General features: G+C 49.1%; 1 protein-coding gene across 11 annotated transcripts in view; it reads right to left on the reverse strand.

Moving 5' to 3' along the window:
- Positions 1–19,124, reverse strand: part of FAM169B (Protein) — a 210,582-nt gene that overhangs the window by 99,919 nt on the left and 91,539 nt on the right. For 2 of the 11 annotated variants that reach the window (XR_011540039.1, XR_011540052.1), the window contains 2 exons: positions 12,392–12,619; positions 10,867–11,019 (listed from right to left, as the gene is read on the reverse strand). The exons of 4 other annotated variants lie outside the window; for them this stretch is intronic. Coding sequence is in view for 1 of the 7 variants with exons in the window: in XM_070619427.1 (XP_070475528.1) it covers positions 12,471–12,619 (149 nt within the window). In the remaining 6 variants the exon portion in view is untranslated. Of the gene's footprint in view, positions 1–10,427; positions 10,650–10,866; positions 11,020–12,348; positions 12,620–19,124 lie in introns of those variants that run through there. 5 more of the 11 variants (XR_011540045.1, XR_011540043.1, XR_011540044.1 and 2 more) reach the window with 4 other exon arrangements.

Here is a 19,124-nt window from a genome sequence, read left to right on the forward strand (position 1 = left end):
AAGTGAACATGGTAACTCTGGCTCTTGCTTTTCATACACGAGAATTACGTTTTTTTCCCCCAGAGCTGTAAGCTGTTTCTGCTCAAAATACCCCAGCCATCTTCGCAGGGAAGAATCAGAGGGTTCTGTTCATTTTTCTGCTGGCTGGCTCTGCAAGCAACACCAAGCCATTAAGAGCAAGCGACAGGCCAAACTTGGGGGAAATCTCTTCATGCCCCAAAGAGCTAGGATGCTATACCTTCACTCTTTAGGAGGGGCCACCCAACTTCTCCATGCGGGGGGAAGCGGGAAATGATGACTCTGAGGTCAGGCCAGGGGAACAGCAGGGGCCAAGCACCTGCCAGGGGAAGAGGATGGAATACAGAAGCCATTGAGATTGTGATCTTCAGAAACAGAAGGATCATGACTGGTGATAATGACATTGACCCTCAGGCTATGGAGTTAGTGGGATGGGGTGTGGGGTGAGAGGGCAAACAGTGAAAGATTCTCAAAGACAAAGAGAAGATGAAACCTCTAAAATGATTTCTGGTATCACCTCCTCCAGGAAGTCAGCCATGACACAACTCAATACCCAGTCTACACTGGAAGCCACCTCCTGAGGCTGCCCATACTTCCCTGGGTGTATCTGTGACACTTTCTGTGAGTCTCTATATTGCTATTCCCTCAAGGCTGTGGGTCCATTGAGTTTGAGGGTGGGAATCATAACCAGTTCACATCTAAATCCTAGCCCCAAACAAAACCAAGAACATAATAGAGTCTTAACAAAACCTACTGAATGAGTGAATGAATGAGTGAACTTACAAATGAGTGGATTTATGAATGAGTGAATGAATTTATGAATGAGTGTGTGAGTGAGTGAATGAGCCAGTGATTGAATGAATAAATGAAAATGTAGCATCCCACAAAACACAGAGTATCAAGGTGCTAATATCCCCAAGGATAACAGCCCAAAGGAAAGGGGCACCTTACTTCCCTTTCCTAGAAGTTTGCAAACGATAATTGGGTCGATGCAATATAAAGTACAAAGACTTTTACGCCCAGAGCTCAGTCCAAATCTTGGCTCCACTAGCAAAGTGAGTTTAGGCAAGCTATTTAGCCTCTTCTTGCCTCAGTTCTATCATCTGAGAAATAGGAATACTATACGCCTCCCTGATAGAGCTATACTGAGAATTCGAGATAAGGTATTCTCACTGCTATGCTGGCACACAGTTGGCACTCAATACATTGTTGGGATTAACCAAGTTCTGCAATGGCATGGCCAAAGCTGGGGTATCTGTCATCAAGCCAGGGAAGGTTAACCTCACGGAGAACGCCAGGGTCATTCTAAGATAGCAGACCGCTGGGCTGTGGTGCCAAAAATAGTAGACCACAACTTCTCTCTTCCCAGTCTTGAAAAGGATAATAAATCCTGACCATCCAATAGGCCATCAGTGAAAATTCCCTCAAGGAATTCTTGAGCTGATAAACTCAAAACTGATAAACCAGGAAAGGCAAAGGCACTCACTGCCTCTGTGTAAATGAAGTTACGGCAAATATTAAGTTGCCAAAAATGTCAACATGATGTATCGGTCAGGCTACACTAGGATGTGCTGTGGTAACAAACAACTCCAAAATCTCAGTAGGTTAAAAATTGTGTCACATGTCCTTTGTAGGTCAACAAGGGGACTCCGCTTGGAGATCCAGGCTTACTAAAAACTTATCATCTCAATTGGTGCTGGTCACTGGTGCCCCAGAGAAAGAGAGCTCTAGAGGATCTCACATTTGCAATTAAATGTCCAGTCTGTGGGTGACATGGTCCATGTACAATCATTGGCCTGAACTAATTACTTGGCACCAGCCAACCACAGAGGGGCAGAAAGTGCAGTCACAGCATGAGCCTAGAGTGGGAAGAAAGGGAAATATTTAGTGGATAGCACTAATGAACACCACGTGCTACAAGAGGGGACATCTAGTAAGCTCCATTCACACCAGCCCTGGACAGCAGTGCCACAAGGATGACTGGAAGGCACAGCATCAAACCCCTCCCGAGATCTAGCAGCTCAGCGCGGAAGCAGGGATCATCACAGAAGACAGCTCTATTTTTCATTTAGCAAAAGGTGGGGAAGCTCAGAATTTCCTCGCTGCTCTCGTTAAAAGTCAGCAGTATTCACATCAATCGAGCATGCACATCCTATCACAATACCGCCTGTGTTGGGCAAGAATAGGATGAAAAGCCTCAAAACAATTGGATTCTTGCATGGGGGTGACAAAGTGCTTCTTTCCCTAATTTGGAAGTGAGTTTAAACATGCACAAGGCAGCAGAAACTCCTCCGGGCATATTACTCTGCCAGGTACGGCTGTGAGTTATTAGCAGCAGCAATACCCGCCGGCTCTGCCAGGCTTGCAGGGCGCTCAGGAAAGGACCTCGTTTTCCAGGTCAAAATCATTAGGGAGTTTAATTAGCACCTTGGTATCAGGATCTACATGTAACCCCATCCTCTGAGGCCCACATAAAGTTGACTGGGGGGGCCCTGTTCCTTGCCAGGTGGAAAGTTCAGTGCTCCCCAAGATATTTTTGGACTCTTGGGGCTTACATTCACAGGGGCTCCTATGGCGTTGCTTCCTTTCTCCCTACTCCTTCATCCCACCAGCCAAAGGGAAACAAGGACAGGAGCAAAGGTGGGGAACTGCCTGGTGGGACGATAACAGTAAGAGATGTGGTGCTGCGAGAACAGGACGTGGGCATGAGAGCAGCCCGGAGAAGCAGGCTGGGGGCTGGGGGCGGAAGGTCTTGGGCACCACAGAAGGAAGCTGGACGCTATCTAGCCCTGAGTGAAGGCAGGGAAGGATTTTAAGCAAGGAAAGCACATGGTCAGATCTGTACTTTAGATGGGTTACAGGGCAACCGTATCTATAGAAACTGGTGAGGAAGTAGATAAAAATAGGGAGAGTCCAGAGGGCTCTTGCAGGAGTACTGATGAGAGACCCTGTGTCTGACCTGGGAGGAGAGACAGAGCAGTGGGGACCAATGTCTGAAATAAATTAAGAAAGTAAAATCCACAGGCTTAGTGATTAAAAACAGGGGTAAAGGAGGGGCAGGAGTTTAGAGGGTGATGGGAATGAGTGGAGGCAGAAGGATGGGGAAGCCAGGATGCGTTCAGAGAAGAGCAAGTCGTCAGGTGGGGCAGAAAGCGGAATGTTCTTAGGGAAGGTATGGTTAGGAGCCTGGAAAGCTAGGGGCTGGAGGACTTTGAGCTGAATCCTATAGGCAAGGGGTAGTCCCTGAAGGGTTTTGTTTTAATTAATTAATTTTTGTATTGAGGTAACAGTGGTTTAAATCATTATATAGATTTCAGGTGTACATCATTATAATTTGACTTCTGTATACATTACATGGTGCTAACCACCAAAAGTCTAGTTTCCATCCATCACTGTACACATACACCCTTTTACCCCTTTCACTCCCCCCCATATCCTTCTCCTCTGGTAACCCCCAATCTGTTCTCTGGATTTATGTGTTTGTTTGTTTGTTTATCTTCCATAAGAGTGAAGTCATATGGTATTTGTCTTTGTACATTTGACTTAGCATACTATCCTCGAGTTCCATCCATGTTGTCACAAATGGCAAGATTTCATTCTTTTTTATGGCTGAGTAGTATTCCATTGTGCATATATACCACATCTTCTTTATCCATTCATCAATTGATGGACATTTAGGTTGTTTCCAAGTATTGGTTATTGTAAATAATGCTGCAATGGACATAGGGGTGCACATATATTTTTGAATTAGTGTTTGAATGTTCTTTGGATAAATACCCAGAAGTAGAATAGCTGGATCATATGGTATTTCTAGTCTTAATTCTTTGAAGAATCTCCATACTGTTTTCCATCATGGCTGCACCAATTTACATTCCCACCAGCAGTGTATGAGGGTTCTCTTTTCTCCACATCCTCTCCAACACTTGTTATTTCTTGTCTTTTTAATAATAGCCATTAGGACAGGTGTCAGGTGATATATCATTGTGGTTTTGATTTGCATTTCCCTAATAAATAGTGCGGTTGAACATGTTTTAATGTGTCTCTTAGCTGCCTATATGTCTTCTTTGGAAAAATATCTGTTCAGATCCTCTGCCCATTTTTTAATTGGGTTGTTTGATTCTTTGTTGTTGAGTTGTATGAGTTCTTTATATATTTTGGATATTAACCCTTTATTGGATGTATGATTTGTGAATATCTTCTCCCAATCAGTAGGTTGCCTTTTCATTTTGTTGACGGTTTCATTTGCTGTGCAGAAGCTTTTTAGTTTGATGTAGTCTCATTTATTTATTCTTGCTTTTGTTTTCCTTGCCTGAGGAGAGATATTCAAAAAGATACTGCTAAGACTGATGTCATAGAGCATACTGCCTATGTTTTCTTCCAGGAGTTTTGTGGTTTCAGGTCTTATAATCAAGTTTTTAATCCATTTTGAGTGAATTTTTGTGTATAGTTGTGATTGTGGTCTAATTTAATTATTTTTGCATGTGGCTGTCCGTTTTACAAACATTATTTCCTGAAAACTTGAAGATGTCTAAGCAAAGATCTGACAGGACTGGGTGACTTATGCTGGCAGCTTGTCTGTCTAGAGTAGGATAAACCAACATGGAAGTACCTTACAGACTAACTTCCTTAAAAACACAGAAAGTTACATTTACATAAGGGATGTGGTGATTTTAAAATATGTCCAGAAATTCCTCAAAATTGCTCCCTTCAAAAGGTGGGAACTGGGGCCAGTCCAGTGGCACAGCAGTTAAGTTCACACGATCCTCTTCAGCAGCCCAGGATTCACCAGTTCAGATTCTGGGTGCAGACATGGCACCGCTTGGCAAGCCATGCTGTGGTAGGCATCCCACATACAAAGTAGAGGAAGATGGGCACAGATGTTAGCTCAGGGCCAGTCTTCCTCAAAAAAAAGGTGGGAACTAATTCCCCTCTCCTAAAATAAAGTAAGAGCTGGCTTCTAACAAATAGAATTGGGAGGAAGAAGTGATATCAGACATCCAAGACTAGGTCTCAAAAGGCAGTGCATCCTCCCCCTTGCTCTCTCTCGTGGACCATCTGCTCACAGGGATGCTAGCCACCATGTTGTGAGGACACTCAAGCAGCACTATGGAGAGACCCATGTGGTGAGAAACTGAGGCCTCCCACCAACAGCCGTGTGAGTGCGCCATCTTTGAAGTGGGTCCTCCAGCCCCAGTCAAGCCTTCAGATGACTGTGACTCCAGCCAATATCTTGGCTGCTACCTCACAAAAAACCCTGAGCCAGAACCACCCAGCTATGATGCTTCCAAATTCCTGACTCTCAGAAACCGTGTGAGATAATAAATGTCGATTTCAGCCAATATGTTTTGGGGTAATTTGTTACACAGCAATAGAAAACTAATACACTGGGATGTTCAAGAAATAGTTGGAAGATGAATGATAAAATGCAGGGAGCAAGGAGACCTGTTGAACAGCCCTTGCCAAAGTTTAGGAAGGACATGGAGTTGCTGAACGAGGGTGATGGAAACAGAAAGGACAGGAACACCCATGAGTGATGAAAGATGGAAATGCTAGGGATCTTGGTAACTGGTTGACCATGAGAGGCGTAGGAAAGGAAGATCGCAAAGCTTGTTCCAAAGTTTGGAGCCCGAGTGATTGAGAAGGACCCAAAAGCCTTTGGAAATGGAAATTACGTGGACCTGTCGTTGTCATCATAAATGTCATCATCACGTTGTTAGTTTTGGTATTTAGAACAGTTTTCCTTTTAAAGAATATCTTCTCAAAAATGGCTTCTTATAAAATGATTTCACTTAAAGGGGCTTCTAAACTTGTCATTTCAAAGATTGAAATGGCCAAATCATGTCTTGTTACACTAGAAAGTTTCCATTTTGATGCTTTGTTTTCTAAAATGCTTGCAGTTACCCTTGACCATTTGAGAAACCTGGAGCAGGCGTGGCCTCATTCAATGGTCAGATGAGCAAGTTAAAATCCTTTGCAGCAGCATCTTATAGCACTTTAACCAAGTGTGTGTTGACTAAAGATCTGGTTCGCACGCACGCATGCCCATGGGCACACAGCCGCCTCATCAGAATTCCCAGCTGAGAGACAACTGCAAGCACCACAATGATTGACTCATCAACACCTTGGAGCTAAGCAGAGAGAAAGGAACTCAGCTGGACACAGGAGGAAGAAGCGGGGGTGTTGACAGCGTCTTCTGAGAAGGATGCTTGAATCAGATGATACTCTTCTGCTGGACATCACAGGCAGCAGATGCCTATGCCTTGCCAAGAGCCAGATACAGCCAAACGTTTGGTAAAAGCTGAGGCTGGCCCCCAGGATCAGGCACAAAGAAATCCATTTGCACACTCTCCTTTGCTGCTCCTTCAAGGGGCCACAGAAACACTGAGGGAACTCCAGTTTATTCGAAAAGTAGAAAAAGTTCCGATTCTAGGCTGCCACCAAATGAACTCACTCTCCTACATGGCTGTCATTTCCAGGGGCAGGACAGGCCAAAATAGAGGAACAGAGAACATCACTTTATTCTTTATCTTACTCACCGATTCCGCCACCTACTTGTTTTGGATGGTGCCAATTAAGAGCATCCATGACAATCCCATGATATTAATACAGGTCTTCTCTTGACTGGATTTTTTGGGGGACCTGTGGTCAATTCTCAACAGGCATATACTAAGCACTGACTGCCAGCCCCCCTGCCCTGACTCTGTGACCCCCTGAATGGAGCCCCCCCGAAGTCCTTCCCATGCTATGTAAGCTGTGTGGTACAGGCTCATTTGGCCGTCTGTCTCCCACTCCATCAGTGGTTCTCACTAGAGTGATCTGTGTCACCCAGGAGACATTGGGTGATGTCTGGAGACATTTTTTTTTAAGATTTTATTTTTTTCCTTTTTCTCCCCAAAGCCTCCCAGTACATAGTTGTATATTATTCTTTGTGGGTCCTGCTAGTTGTGGCATGTGGGACGCTGCCTCAGCGTGGTCTGATGAGCAGTGCCATGTCCACGCCCAGGATTCGAACCAACGAAACACTGGGCCGCCTGCAGCGGAGCGCGTGAACTTAACCACTCGGCCACGGGGCCAGCCTCTCTGGAGACATTTTTTGATTGTCAAAACTGTGGAAAGAGGGGAGGTGCACCTGGCATCTAGCAGGTAAAGACCAAGGGTGCTGCTAAACACCTTACAGTGCACAGGACAGCCCCCACAACAAAGAATCATCCGGCCCAAAATGTTAATAACGCTGCAATCAAGAGATTATAAACTCCATCCAGGTGGGCACTGGGCCTTTTCTTGCCCGTTCTTTGTCCCCAGTGCCTAAGACACACTGACTGGCTCACAGCAGGTATGGAAGGGAGGGATGAGAGCAGAAAAAGGAGGGACGGAGTGGGGGCACATTCTCTGGAGAAACCTAAACGCTGGATGAAGGGGCATTACTAATTTTGTCTTGACCAGCGTGCTGTAGTCTCTCTGTCAAAGAGTTATAACCTCCAAACTTTTATCAATCCAAGCACGGTTGTTGATATCTAGCCGGATGCCCCTCCCAGCACATCAGGCAGCATTGCTCCTAATCAGTAGCCCCTTGTCTCCAGCCAGAGAGCCACGAAAAAGGAGGTCCTCCTTCTCCACCCGAAGTGTGCTCTCACTGGGGCCCACAAGTGACCTTGGACACTGACCTTCACCTTTATCGATAAAAGCCACACAGGTCTGACCACCCCACAGCCTATGTGTGCACACACACACACTCAGGCATGTATGCACACACGGGAACTAACATGCAGGGCCACTTGACACTGCTGCTCAGCGCTGGAGCTGGTGGCAGGATGGTCTCATTCCCAGTTGCAAACACAACTCGGTGAGTTCTGAACTCTTCCGTTCCAGACTGATCTGTACAATCCTTCCTCCCCCTTCCAAGTTTCTTCTGAAAGAACACAAACTCCGGCAAGACACACTGGGATGCAAAGTGTGCACGCAACCCTCTTCCAGGGGGGTCATCGTTTTCCTGGGCATCACCCTCCCATGCACCCCAGGCCAGCATCCCTGGCGACTGCGCTGGCTGACTGATGGAGCAAGAAACGGATTGAAGAGAGGCTGTTGACAAGGGGTCCACAAGCACGGCTCTGCCTGCCAAGGTTTCTGTAACTCTGGAAGTATCTGTATTTGAATGAAAAGTCCAGCGTCTGCAGTCACCCACGAAGTTTTTACTTGTGGCAATGGAGCACGCATTCTAGAAGACCACAAAGGCAAGCCAAGGCTGTGAGGGACCAGAGAACAGCCTCATTGGTGGGATCCCCAAAGTTAGACTTTCCTCCTTCCCAGGGATGGAAGGTCCTGTATTGACCATGTCTGTCATTGTCTGTATGCTGATGCTTTGATATCCAGGCCTTGCTGACCCTGGAGGGACCGCCTCTTCCAGAGTTAGCCAATTCCTAGAGACAGTAAACAACTCCATGGCACCGAGAATCCTTCCACATGCAAACCAGCCAATCCAGAGCCCACTCCCCAGACGCTTCCTCCATGGGCTCACATCCTCAAAGCCACTCTCCACCTGCCCACTTCACCCCAGGGCTGGGTTCTAGACAGCCAGGGACAGCCTCTAAACCCCAGAATCCCGAAATTATCCAAACTAGCCTGTCCTAAGCCTGCTTACCTTGCCTTGCTGTTTCCTTCTATGGAAACCACAATAAAGGCCCTTGCCCACGATTCCCCCTCACTCCCTCTGCCCCCTGACCAACCCTGGTGCTTCCCCGCATGGCCCTGCCTAGGACATTGTGCCTCCTGTGTTCTACGGAACAGTGAATCTGATAAAACTCTTCTCCATGACAGTCCTCATTTCCATGTCTGCATGCCTTACTATATCTGATCAACACACATCCTGGGTACCCTCAAAACAATGCCAAACCAGTAACAGTCAAAAATGCCACGGGGCTGGTCCAGCGGCATAGCGGTTGCGTTTGTGCATTCTGCTTTGGCGGCCTAGGGTTCATAGGTTCAGATCCTGGGCACAGACCTACACACTGCTCATCAGGCCACACTGTGGCAGCATCCCAGATACAAAATAGAGGAAGACTGGCACAGATGTTAGCTCAGAGACCATCTTCATCAAGCAAGAAGAGGATTGGCAACAGATGTTAGCTCAGGGCCAATATTCCTCACCAAAAAGAAAGAAAGAAGAAAAGAAAAGAAAAAATGCCAGAGCACCAGCATTTGCAGATGCCTGTGCCCACTTGGGCCTGGGTCATGGCGGCACAGCCAGACCCTCTGCCATCTGTTAGGTCCCTCCTCATCTCAGTGCTGGAGGAGTGAGCGGAGAAGGCAGCCAGGAGCAGGAAGGAGAAAGGACACCACACTTTGGAAGCACAACTGTGTCCAAACACAACACCCGGTGCACACATTCTCTCTTCTATCATTGCTACAAACTTCGAACACAGAAGAGGCTTGGGAGCAGTTAAGGCTCCACAGGCATCAGAGGTAGAACCAAGATTTGACCCCAAGACCCAAACATGGGCTCTGTTTCCACCTCCCCAGGCTGCCTTCCCCATGGACAGTTTAAAGCATCGAAAAAGATGTGTCTTTTTTTCTTTTCTGGCACCAGCAAGGACCACGCAGAAAAGGCCACTTTCAAGGGTGTCACTGCTGCAGCCCCGGGGCCCTGTGGTCCAGCTCTCCACAATGCCCTTCCCAGTGACACTCAGTTAGTGGGTCATCTCCAGGAGCCCATGGCCAGCGATGGCTTCCAATGTCCCCTCTTCTTGGGACATTAGCATTTTAGCAGCACTCCCCATGCGACCGAGCCTTCCAAGTGGTCCCTTCCCAAGCCCTGCCGTCTGCGGCATTACACGCGGTGGAGTGTTTTCAGAACTACACAGCAACATGGCCAAGGAGGTAAAAGGGGGATTGTTCCCAGCCCGGATCTGCTCCTGGGGGACTTCACAGCACGGCCTTGGTGGCAGGAACAGAGAAAGTGCCTTTGGGAAGCGTGGGGGCCGCCGGCGCTGCTCCGGCTTAAAGTCAGGCCTTCCCACCAGAAGCCACGGGGCTCGTTCAGGTCGCCTCACCACAACTGACAGGAAAGCCTTTTTTTTCAGAGCTCACATTGAAAAAGAGCCACCTCTTGGTGCTACAGCATTTGCACGGATCCTGTGGGAGCAGAGAAACAGAACTGGCTGGAGCTGGGAGACGGCACGTGAGGAAGGTTCTGAATTTAAATCTGCCTCCAGCTGTCACACCTGAGGAGGAGCACTGTGCCCCAGCATGACCACGAGGCAGCACCGGACAAGCACAAAATAAAGAACATTCCGCTGGAAAAAAAAAAATAAAGCAGAGGTACTATGTGCTTGGAAAATGTCACTGTCATAAAAGAAAGAAATGTTGTGGAAACGTTCCAGATTAAGGGGTCTGCAGAGACAAGACAACTAAACGCAGCATCTGCCCCTTGACTGGATGTATCACAGGGGACATGTTCTAAAGGACATTATTAGGTCAAGTGACAAAATTAGAATACAGACAGTAGATTAGAGGAAAGTATGGTGTCAACGAAAATCGATGATGTTGATAACTGTGATGACATAAGAGATCAGCTCCATTCTCAGGAAACACACGCTGAAATCTTCAGGATTGAAGGGCCAAGATGATGCACCGGTCTAGAACGGGTCAGAAACAACATGACACCCAGAGCAAATCTGAGCAAAGCGTACACGGAGGCTCCTTGTACTATTTGTATTTTTTGCAACTCTTGTTAATTTTAAAATCATCCCAAATTTTAAAATCATTCCAAAAAGTTGGTTTTTAAATCTGATCTTTGAGTGACTGCGGGCAGAGGTAGAGATGCAGGAGGCAGCGTGGGGCCCAGGAGAGTACCTGTTCCAATGTTCTCCAGTATCCGTTATGTTCCAGAAGCTTCTCTAGGTCCTAGCCCAGTGGGTATGGAAACCAACAGTCTCATGGAGCTGACAGACTGGAGGAGGAGGCAGAAGACAAACCAAAAGTCGCAAGTAAATTCACTCTTCAAGGCTGGAGGGAGAAGTTCAAAAAGATATAAGAGAGTGAAATGGGGAGCCTATGAGGAGGTACAAAATCGGAAACCTACATTAGACCATGTTTCACAAAAACTTAAGCCGGAGCTGAAGGAGGCTGGAGTAGTTAAAGACTTGGGAGTGGTCCTAATGGGTCTAGCGGATGCGCTTGCCCTGGTGCAGGAAGCAAGGGAGGGGCCTGGGGCTTGAGCAGTCAGGTGACAGGTGACGGGAGTGCCTCACTGAGACCAGACCACCTCGGGGGAGCCACGCTCAGCTCTTGGGGTACCATCCACACAGCTGTTTCTGTTTCCTACCCTTGTACTTCATGCTCCCTGCAAGTTCGTCTTCCCTCTGGTTCCCCTGGACATATCTGGCTCTGGCTGGCTGCTTGCCCTGATCCAGGGGTTCCCGCTTTCCCAGGCCTGGTCTTGCCCCCCTGCACCTCTGGCCAGGTTTCCCTTCTTGGGAAGAAGTCTGATTCTAAAGCTGCAGCCTGGGGCTGGCCTGGTGGCCAAGTGGTTAAATTTGCTCAGCTTCAGTGACCTAGATTCGCCAGTTGGAATCCTGGGCACAGACCTACACACCGCTCATCAGGCCATGTTGTGACGGCGTCCCGTAAAGTACTAGAAGGACTTACAACTAGGATGTACAACTATGCACTGGGGCTTTGGGGAGAAAAAATAATAATAAAGAGGAAGATTAGCAACAGATGTTAGCTCAGGGCCAATCTTCCTCATCAAAAATAATAAACAAATCAAGCTGCAGCCTAACCAGTGCCCATCTGCAGTCCTGGGGGCCTGGGCACTCTCTTTTAGACCTCCTCGGTCGAATAGAAACAGTGCCCTGTGGTGGTTGTATGATTCCCTCCAGCAGCCCCAGAGCCTGTGGAGCTGCTCTGGAGGACACGGGCCCCTCCAGTGGAGGAACGTGACCCCAGAGCACTGGGACCTCTGGCGTCTCTTTGACCCTGATGCCAATGAGAACAGACGAATCCCAAGAGGCCCCAACAGGGGCAGCCTCCTCAGTGGGACCACTCCTGGAGGCCGTTGGGGCTGCCAGCTTGGTGGGCAACAGGCTCTGGAATCAGAAGTTCCACTGGTGAATGCTGCCTCTGCCCTTCCTTGCCGTGTGGGCTGACTCCCCTCTCTGGGACTCTATTTCCTCACCTGTAAACTGGGAGCAACAGTCCCACCCTCCTGGGGTGTGGTGGGGACTGCAGGGGTTGGTTCTGTTAGAACAGTGCCGGGCTGGGTAAGCGTTTCATCCTCGCTGCTGCAGTTGTGTTTACAACTATTACAGCCTCACAATCAGGAGACCCCACCCCCTGGGGGTCTCTGGAAGGGGCGCCCCTACTCCCCAGCACTCACAGAGCCTCGCACACAGTGGGGTCTCCGAAGTTCCCAGGCGCAACAGCTGTCCTGCGCTCCGTCCGACCTGGAGTTGCCCCTAAACCCGGTCCCAGCCTGCTGCGCACAGCCCACATGCCCGCTCGTTCGCATCCAGCCCCGATGTCCTCAAACGCAGCAGATTGTTATTCCTCCATCTGAGCCTTCTGCAGGTCCCTTGCCAATCTGTGGTGTTTTTCCTTTTACTCCCTGTCGCGGCTGAATTGATGCACAGACACACAAAAGAATGAGAGGGATGCAATCAGATTAGAGGCTTCCCCGGAGACGAAAATAGCCTGTCGCCACTTTTACAAGCGCTCCTCCCACGACTGATATTAGGGTCTGTGACCAGAGCTCTGCCACCCCCAGGGGCCAGGGCTTGGGGTGGGGGGAGACATGCAGCGCGTGGGGAGGGAGCTTATAAAGTCCTAAGGGGCTTTCCCGCTACAATCCCCCAGTCAGCGTTCCCTCTGGCCAAAGCCTCCTGGCTGCATATCATTTCCTGGACATCTTAGTGAAATAGGCCTCGGCTCACAATGGCACGTTGTTATTTCACTTCAGGCACTCTGGTGGGACCCAAGGAAGCCGGGTGGCGGCGCGGCGCGCCCCGCGGAGTCCGCAGGAAAGTGCAACAGCGCCATCTAGTGGCCATGCGGGGCGGCTGCTGGGATCCGCGCACTTTGGCCGGGATCTTCCATCCTAGGGAAAACGTGGTCCCGTGGTCACGGCACAGTGACACTGTCTCTCAAGCTTCTTAGATAACACAAATGGCTAGGCTGTCACATCATTAAGAGAAGTAAAGGTCAAGACGTGTACAGGGGTTTGACTTATTCGGCTTGGGTGTTGATGAAGGACCTAAAGGGGACGCTGGAGCGGGATTCCCGGGACACCCGGGCTCGTGGAGCCCCGGTGCGAGGCCCCTCGGGTCTCAGGGCCTGCCTGCCTGGGAGAGAGCTGGCTGGCCTGGGGCGCCTGTCTGCCGGGCTTGCAGTTAGCAAAGCTGTCGTGGAAAGGCCTCCTCCAAAGAAAGGAATAGTCTTCGTTCTTTTGGGGAGAGACCTCCAATAGAGCACAGGTTCTCAGACCTGAGTGTGCATCCACGTCACCTGGGAGCCTTGTTAAATCAAGGATTCCTGGGCCACACCCCGAGTCTCTGATTCCCTAGGGGTGGGACGGGGCCTGAGAATCTGCATTTCTAACATTATTTCGGTGACCTTGATGTTGCTGGTCTGAGGTCCCACTCTGAGACCCATTGCTTAAGTCTAACATGTATTTAGGCTGGATTGCTTCGTCGTAACATTTGGAAAAGTAGTCTACACTTATCTTGCTCCAGTTACACTGGCAGAGTCCCAGGGCTACAGACTGGCAACTCTTTGAGGAAAAGCCAGGGAGGAGCTGGGGTATATGGGAGAGAAGATAAGAGAGAGCTGAACACCAGAGCTGTCTTTCCCATCCCCATGCTCTTGCAGGCCAGGATGCACTGGGAGACAAAGCCAGAAGGACCCTTGGTCTCAACCGCAGCATCCAGCCGGTCAGTGAGGTCAGGATACCCAACATCCACATCCACGGAGGGACAGCTGTAGGTCACTCCACAAAATCAACGGCCCTGAGTTTTGCACAACTTTTACAGAAAGACTTGTAGTGGGGGCATTTCATTCTAGAGATTTCTTAACACACATGGGGAGCTTCTGCCTGGTACAACCAATGTGTTCCATTCCATTTTCTCAGCCTGCAGTCTTGAGCACGTGGGGCTTTGCCTGACACCCAGACCAATAAGCCAGCGTATGGATTCAGCCAATCAGAAGTGAACAATGCTCTTAGTATTAGCCTATCACATTCTGGCCAATCAGACCACTAGTGTATTCAGCCAATCAGAAGTGAGCATTGCCCTAAGACACTCCCCCCATCACACTCAAGCCAATCAGACCACAAATGCATTCAGTCAATTAGAAGGGATGAATGGTCTGAGCCCCCACCCATCAGAACACAGTATTGCTTATACGTGTTCTAAGTCAAAAACTGGGTCTCAGTTGATGTTGCTCTTAATTGCATCATAGAGAAATTGAAAAGGTGATTTGCTTGTAAGTAGGAACTCACTGTTCATTATAAATGTATGCCCATGGCAAAACCATATACAAGCAGGAGAAAAGATCACCCTTAGAGTTGGCTCACCCGTTAGCACAACAGGCACTCTGCCTAGGGCCCAAGGAAATGTTTTAATTTATCTCAAAATAAGAAAAAAATGAATACAATCTGTCCTGGGTTATATTCATCTTTATGCTAACACAGTAGCAAAATGGTTGTGTGTGTGTGCGTGTTTTGTGTTTGCGTCCACAAAGGCAGAAGTGTTGGGGCCCATGACAGTCTCGCCTTAAGCACATGGGCGGAATTAGATCGTCCTGAAGGCCGGTACCGCTCTAACCATCCGAGGTTCCATGTCACCTTTTTCTTTTCCTTCCATTATTACAAAAGACAGTAAACTGGAGAAAAGAATGTATCAGTCTAGACTCTTGATTTCAAGTAACAGAAAAAAACAACTCAATCTGGCTTAAGCAAAAGAGGGAGACTTCTAACTCTTGCAACTGAAAACTCCAGAGGTCAGCTTCAGGCACAGCTGGATTCAGGGACTCAATCAAAGGCCCTAGGATCTGGTGTCTCTCCATCTCAGCTCGGATTCCATTTTCCAGCCCTTCTCTGTAGCCACAAGATGGCAGCAGTCTTTCCACACTCCCTTCCCCCGAGCCTCTTTTCAGGCCCCTTAGACTCATCCTGTCTGGACAACTCATGCTCTGCCTGGCTTAGGTCTGGGTCACCCGCCCCAATCACACCACATGGGGTATCTGCATGGCAGGACAACCGATGTGGGAAGCCAGCTGCACATGCCTTACAGCTGAGTAGCCTCCACATACGCCAGCTTCTGGGACCAACCAATAAGCCCTGAGGACCAGGATCTCATTCCTCCCATTTCTTTTTTTTCTTTACCTTTTTTTTTTTTTTTTTGGAGGAAGATTAGCCCTGAGCTAATATATGCTGCCAATCCTCTTCTTTTTTTGCTGAGGAAGATTGGCCCTGAGCTAACATCCATGCCCATCTTCCTCTACTTTATATGTGGGATGCCTGCCACAGAACGGCTTGATAGGCAGCACGTATGTCCGCACCCAGGATCCAAACTGACGAACCCTGGGCTGCCGAAGCAGAGAGTGCAAATTTAACCATGGTGCCATGGGGCCGGCGCCTCATTCCTCCCATTTCACAGATGACGAGACTGAGGCCCACATAGGTTAGACTTCTCACCCAAGATCACCTGCCTGGAAAGCAGCAGAGCCAGAACACAAAGCCAAATCCCCAGCCCCAGGTGTGTGTTTTCCACCTTACTGCTGCCTCCTTGTGTGATAAGATTTCCCCCTGACTGTTGGTACAATCTTCTCTCTTACCAAACCAAGAATACTCCCATCACAAATTAAACTGGGTCAATTATGTTTCCCAGCTTTAAGGACAGAGGGTACAAACCCCTCAAGGGAACAATCTAGAGTCTCCATGGTATGGCCATGTAGCCATGAGGACATTTTCTCGCCTGGGAGATTACCGTGGACCATATGCTGATCATCCTGTAGAAATAGAAGCCAGAGGCTGGGTCACCAACAGGGGCCCAAACAGTCCCCACGTCACTCTCATCCCCAAAGCTCCAAGATTTCCCACCCTGTGGATGGGGAAGCCCTTGTGGGAGCGCATGGTCAGGATGATGTATAGAGGCTAAATTCATCTTTCTCGCACAAAAACAGTGTGTCTGCCAGGAAGCAGGTCACGGTCTGCGCCCTTTATTCTTGCAAATGACGTCTCTGCTCCGGGTTTCTGAGCATTGTTCCTTGGCTGAGCATCAGTCCCGCTAACTCCACGCCTCCCCCCCATGACAGTGGGAGAGAGCGCTTCTTCACCTCGGCTAAGGAAGAGAGCTGAGAGCAGGGCGGGGCAAGGACAGAGAGAGAGGCTAAAGGGGGTAGGAGGACAGACTCTTCGAAGCCAAAGTTTGTGCCAAGGAAACAGAATTCCGAAGAAGGCTGGTCCTGTGAGGAAGGATTTGAGAGAGATCAGAAATCCTCCCCAACCAAAATTATTTCCCCTCCCTTCACTCGTTGGTTTTATTCCTTTGGATAAGATCTCTACATTTTGCAACTTCTTCTTTGTAACAGCTAAAAACAGGAAGCAGCCTAAATATCCAAGAGGAGGGAAGAGGTTGTATAAATTACGGTACAGCGATTTGATGAGATCTTAGGCAGACTTAAGTATGACGGTTAAAACACTGGGGTAAAATAACTCAGTAATGCTCACGTTTAAAAAAAAAAAGCAGGAAGGAAATTGCTTGTACAACATGATTACTACTATGGCCTTACTTTTTAAGCAAAAGGTCTAGAAGTATATACACCAAAATACAGCAGTGTCCATCTGGAGCAGTGTGTAGAAATGTAGCAAGTCATGACTCCACTGAAGGCAAGTTTGCCTGTGCCCAATCAAGCCTCAGAGCCGCTGGGACGCCCAGCTCTGCCCGACAAGCCCACAGAGCTGTCACCTCGAGCTCAGGCTTCCTAACGGGGTGTGTGCCCACCCCTCCTCGCCCCAGGGCTTCTCCATGAGAGACACCACCAGATGAAACAGTGTCCAAGTTCTCCTGAGGGTTCTTCCCATCTCTGCAGGCTTTCAACTGATATTCACGATGGGGGGCCAACTGCATCAGTGCTGTGGGGGTGTGAGCCCTGACTGGGAATTCAGGGGGCCGACGATCCAGGATGAACTCCACAGGTGGACCTTAGCTTCTGGGCCACTCCTTTAGAATCATAACAGAGAGTCCAAGGTGGCTGAACAATGCCACCAGCCAGTGACACAGATCTCGTCAGCCATGCACAAATCTCCTTCCTCTCTCTCCTCTCTCCCTCTTTCCCTCTCTCCCTCTTCCTGTCTCTCTCAATCTCTCCACCTACCTCTCTCCTCCTCTCTATCCTTCTCCCCTCTTCTGTCTCCCGCTCCCCGCCTCCCCAACCCCTCAGCGGCACCTTGCCCTCCTCAGAAACCCCTCCTGCATTCACCTCACTGGCTGTGTGGTATCTGGTCCTGGAAGCCATGAGCCATGGGAGGATGGTTCTCTCCTCATCTTTTCTCCGCCTCTAGGGCACGCTCTGTGCTCATTCTCCCACAGGAGTTCCTTTACCAGCGCTTTTTAACGTCATGTGTTAACACGCTGATTGTGAAGACCAGGGCCCCTGTCTCCATTACTATTATTGCTTCTTGCAGGGGTTGCTACTTGCACTGGCCAGAAAGTTCCAGGAGGGCAGGGGCCACAGCTGCCACGCACACAAGTCCCAGCCCTGGGCACAGCACCTGGCCCGTGGAAAGGATGAACGCACGAACTGGTTTCATACCAGTAATAAGAAGCTCGATACGCGAGAGCACGCTGTCCTCACATGGACCACTGTGGCTGGGAGGTCCTTGGGCACCTTTGTTAGCAGGCCCAGCTTGGCTTAATGAAGGGGAAGGCCCCGTGGGCCAGAGGGTGTCCCCCATGCTTCCCACCTGACCTGGGGACCAGGGCTGGCTCCCCACCTCCCCCACGTCTCAGTTCACCCTCCAGCGGGGAGGCTGGCCAGGCTCAGCTGCTCTACTCGCTGTTCCGCCTTCTTTGGTCCCTCTCTCTCCTCTTCCCACCAAAGGTCCACGAGGAACTGGGCATCTCTGGATACTAGGCATTTACCTTAAGCCTCCCAATGAATCCTGCAAGGGGGACATTCTTTCCATTTTATAAATGAGCAAAACTGGCCCCAAAATATTTTAGATGCTGCTGCTGAGAAGCCCAAGTAGCATATCAGAAAAACTAAATGAAAATGGGGCCAAAGTGATGACACAGAAGAGAAGGGAGTCCAAATCACAGTTGGATGGTGACCCGTCTCCAGGTTAGTGCCCAGGCCCCAGGGTTTCCTGAACCCCACCCCCATGGGAGGAGGCCAAAGGGCTAGAGAGCGAGAGGGAGGGAGGGGGCAGGGGGCTGGACAGAGGAGTGCCAAGGGGCCCTGGATGTGCATTCTCCCCAGTGAGCCTGGCTCCTAGGTCACTCAAGGCAACCCCCCCCAGGGGCCCAGGCTTGGGCCCCTCACAGTGGTGCACAGAAGGAAGGAAACGTGTTGAATAAAAACAATAAAATGCCATCAAATGCCAAAAATGAGTTGGTTGAAAGAGTCCTGCTCTGGGAGGTGTCTCTAAAGAGAAAGAGCTGGATCAGGACCTTGAAGAGCTACCTGCAGCCCGTGTTCCCTGAGGCATCACTCACCACAGCCGAGACATCTTGGGAAAGAACCAAAGAGCCCACCAATGGAGGAACGGATAAAGAATGTGGTCTATACACACGATGGAATATTATTCAGCCTTGAAAAAGAAGGAACTCTTTCCATTTGTGACAACATGGATGAAACTGGAGAAAATTATTGCTGAGTGAAATAAGCCAAGCACAGAAAGCTAAATAGTATTTGATTCTACTTACATGAGGGACTTAGTCAAACTCTTAGAAGCAAAGAACTGAATGGTGGTTACCAGGGGTTGGGGCAGGGGAAAATGGGAGGTGTTGTCCACGTTTCAGTTATGTAAGGTAAATGAGTTCTGGAGATCTGCTGTGCAGCATAGTGCCTACAGTGAGCAATACTGCATTCTGCACTTAAAACTTTATGAAGAG

The sequence above is a fragment of the Equus przewalskii genome, chromosome 1 (genome assembly GCF_037783145.1).
Source record: "Equus przewalskii isolate Varuska chromosome 1, EquPr2, whole genome shotgun sequence".
NCBI classification, from domain to species: Eukaryota; Metazoa; Chordata; class Mammalia; order Perissodactyla; family Equidae; genus Equus; species Equus przewalskii.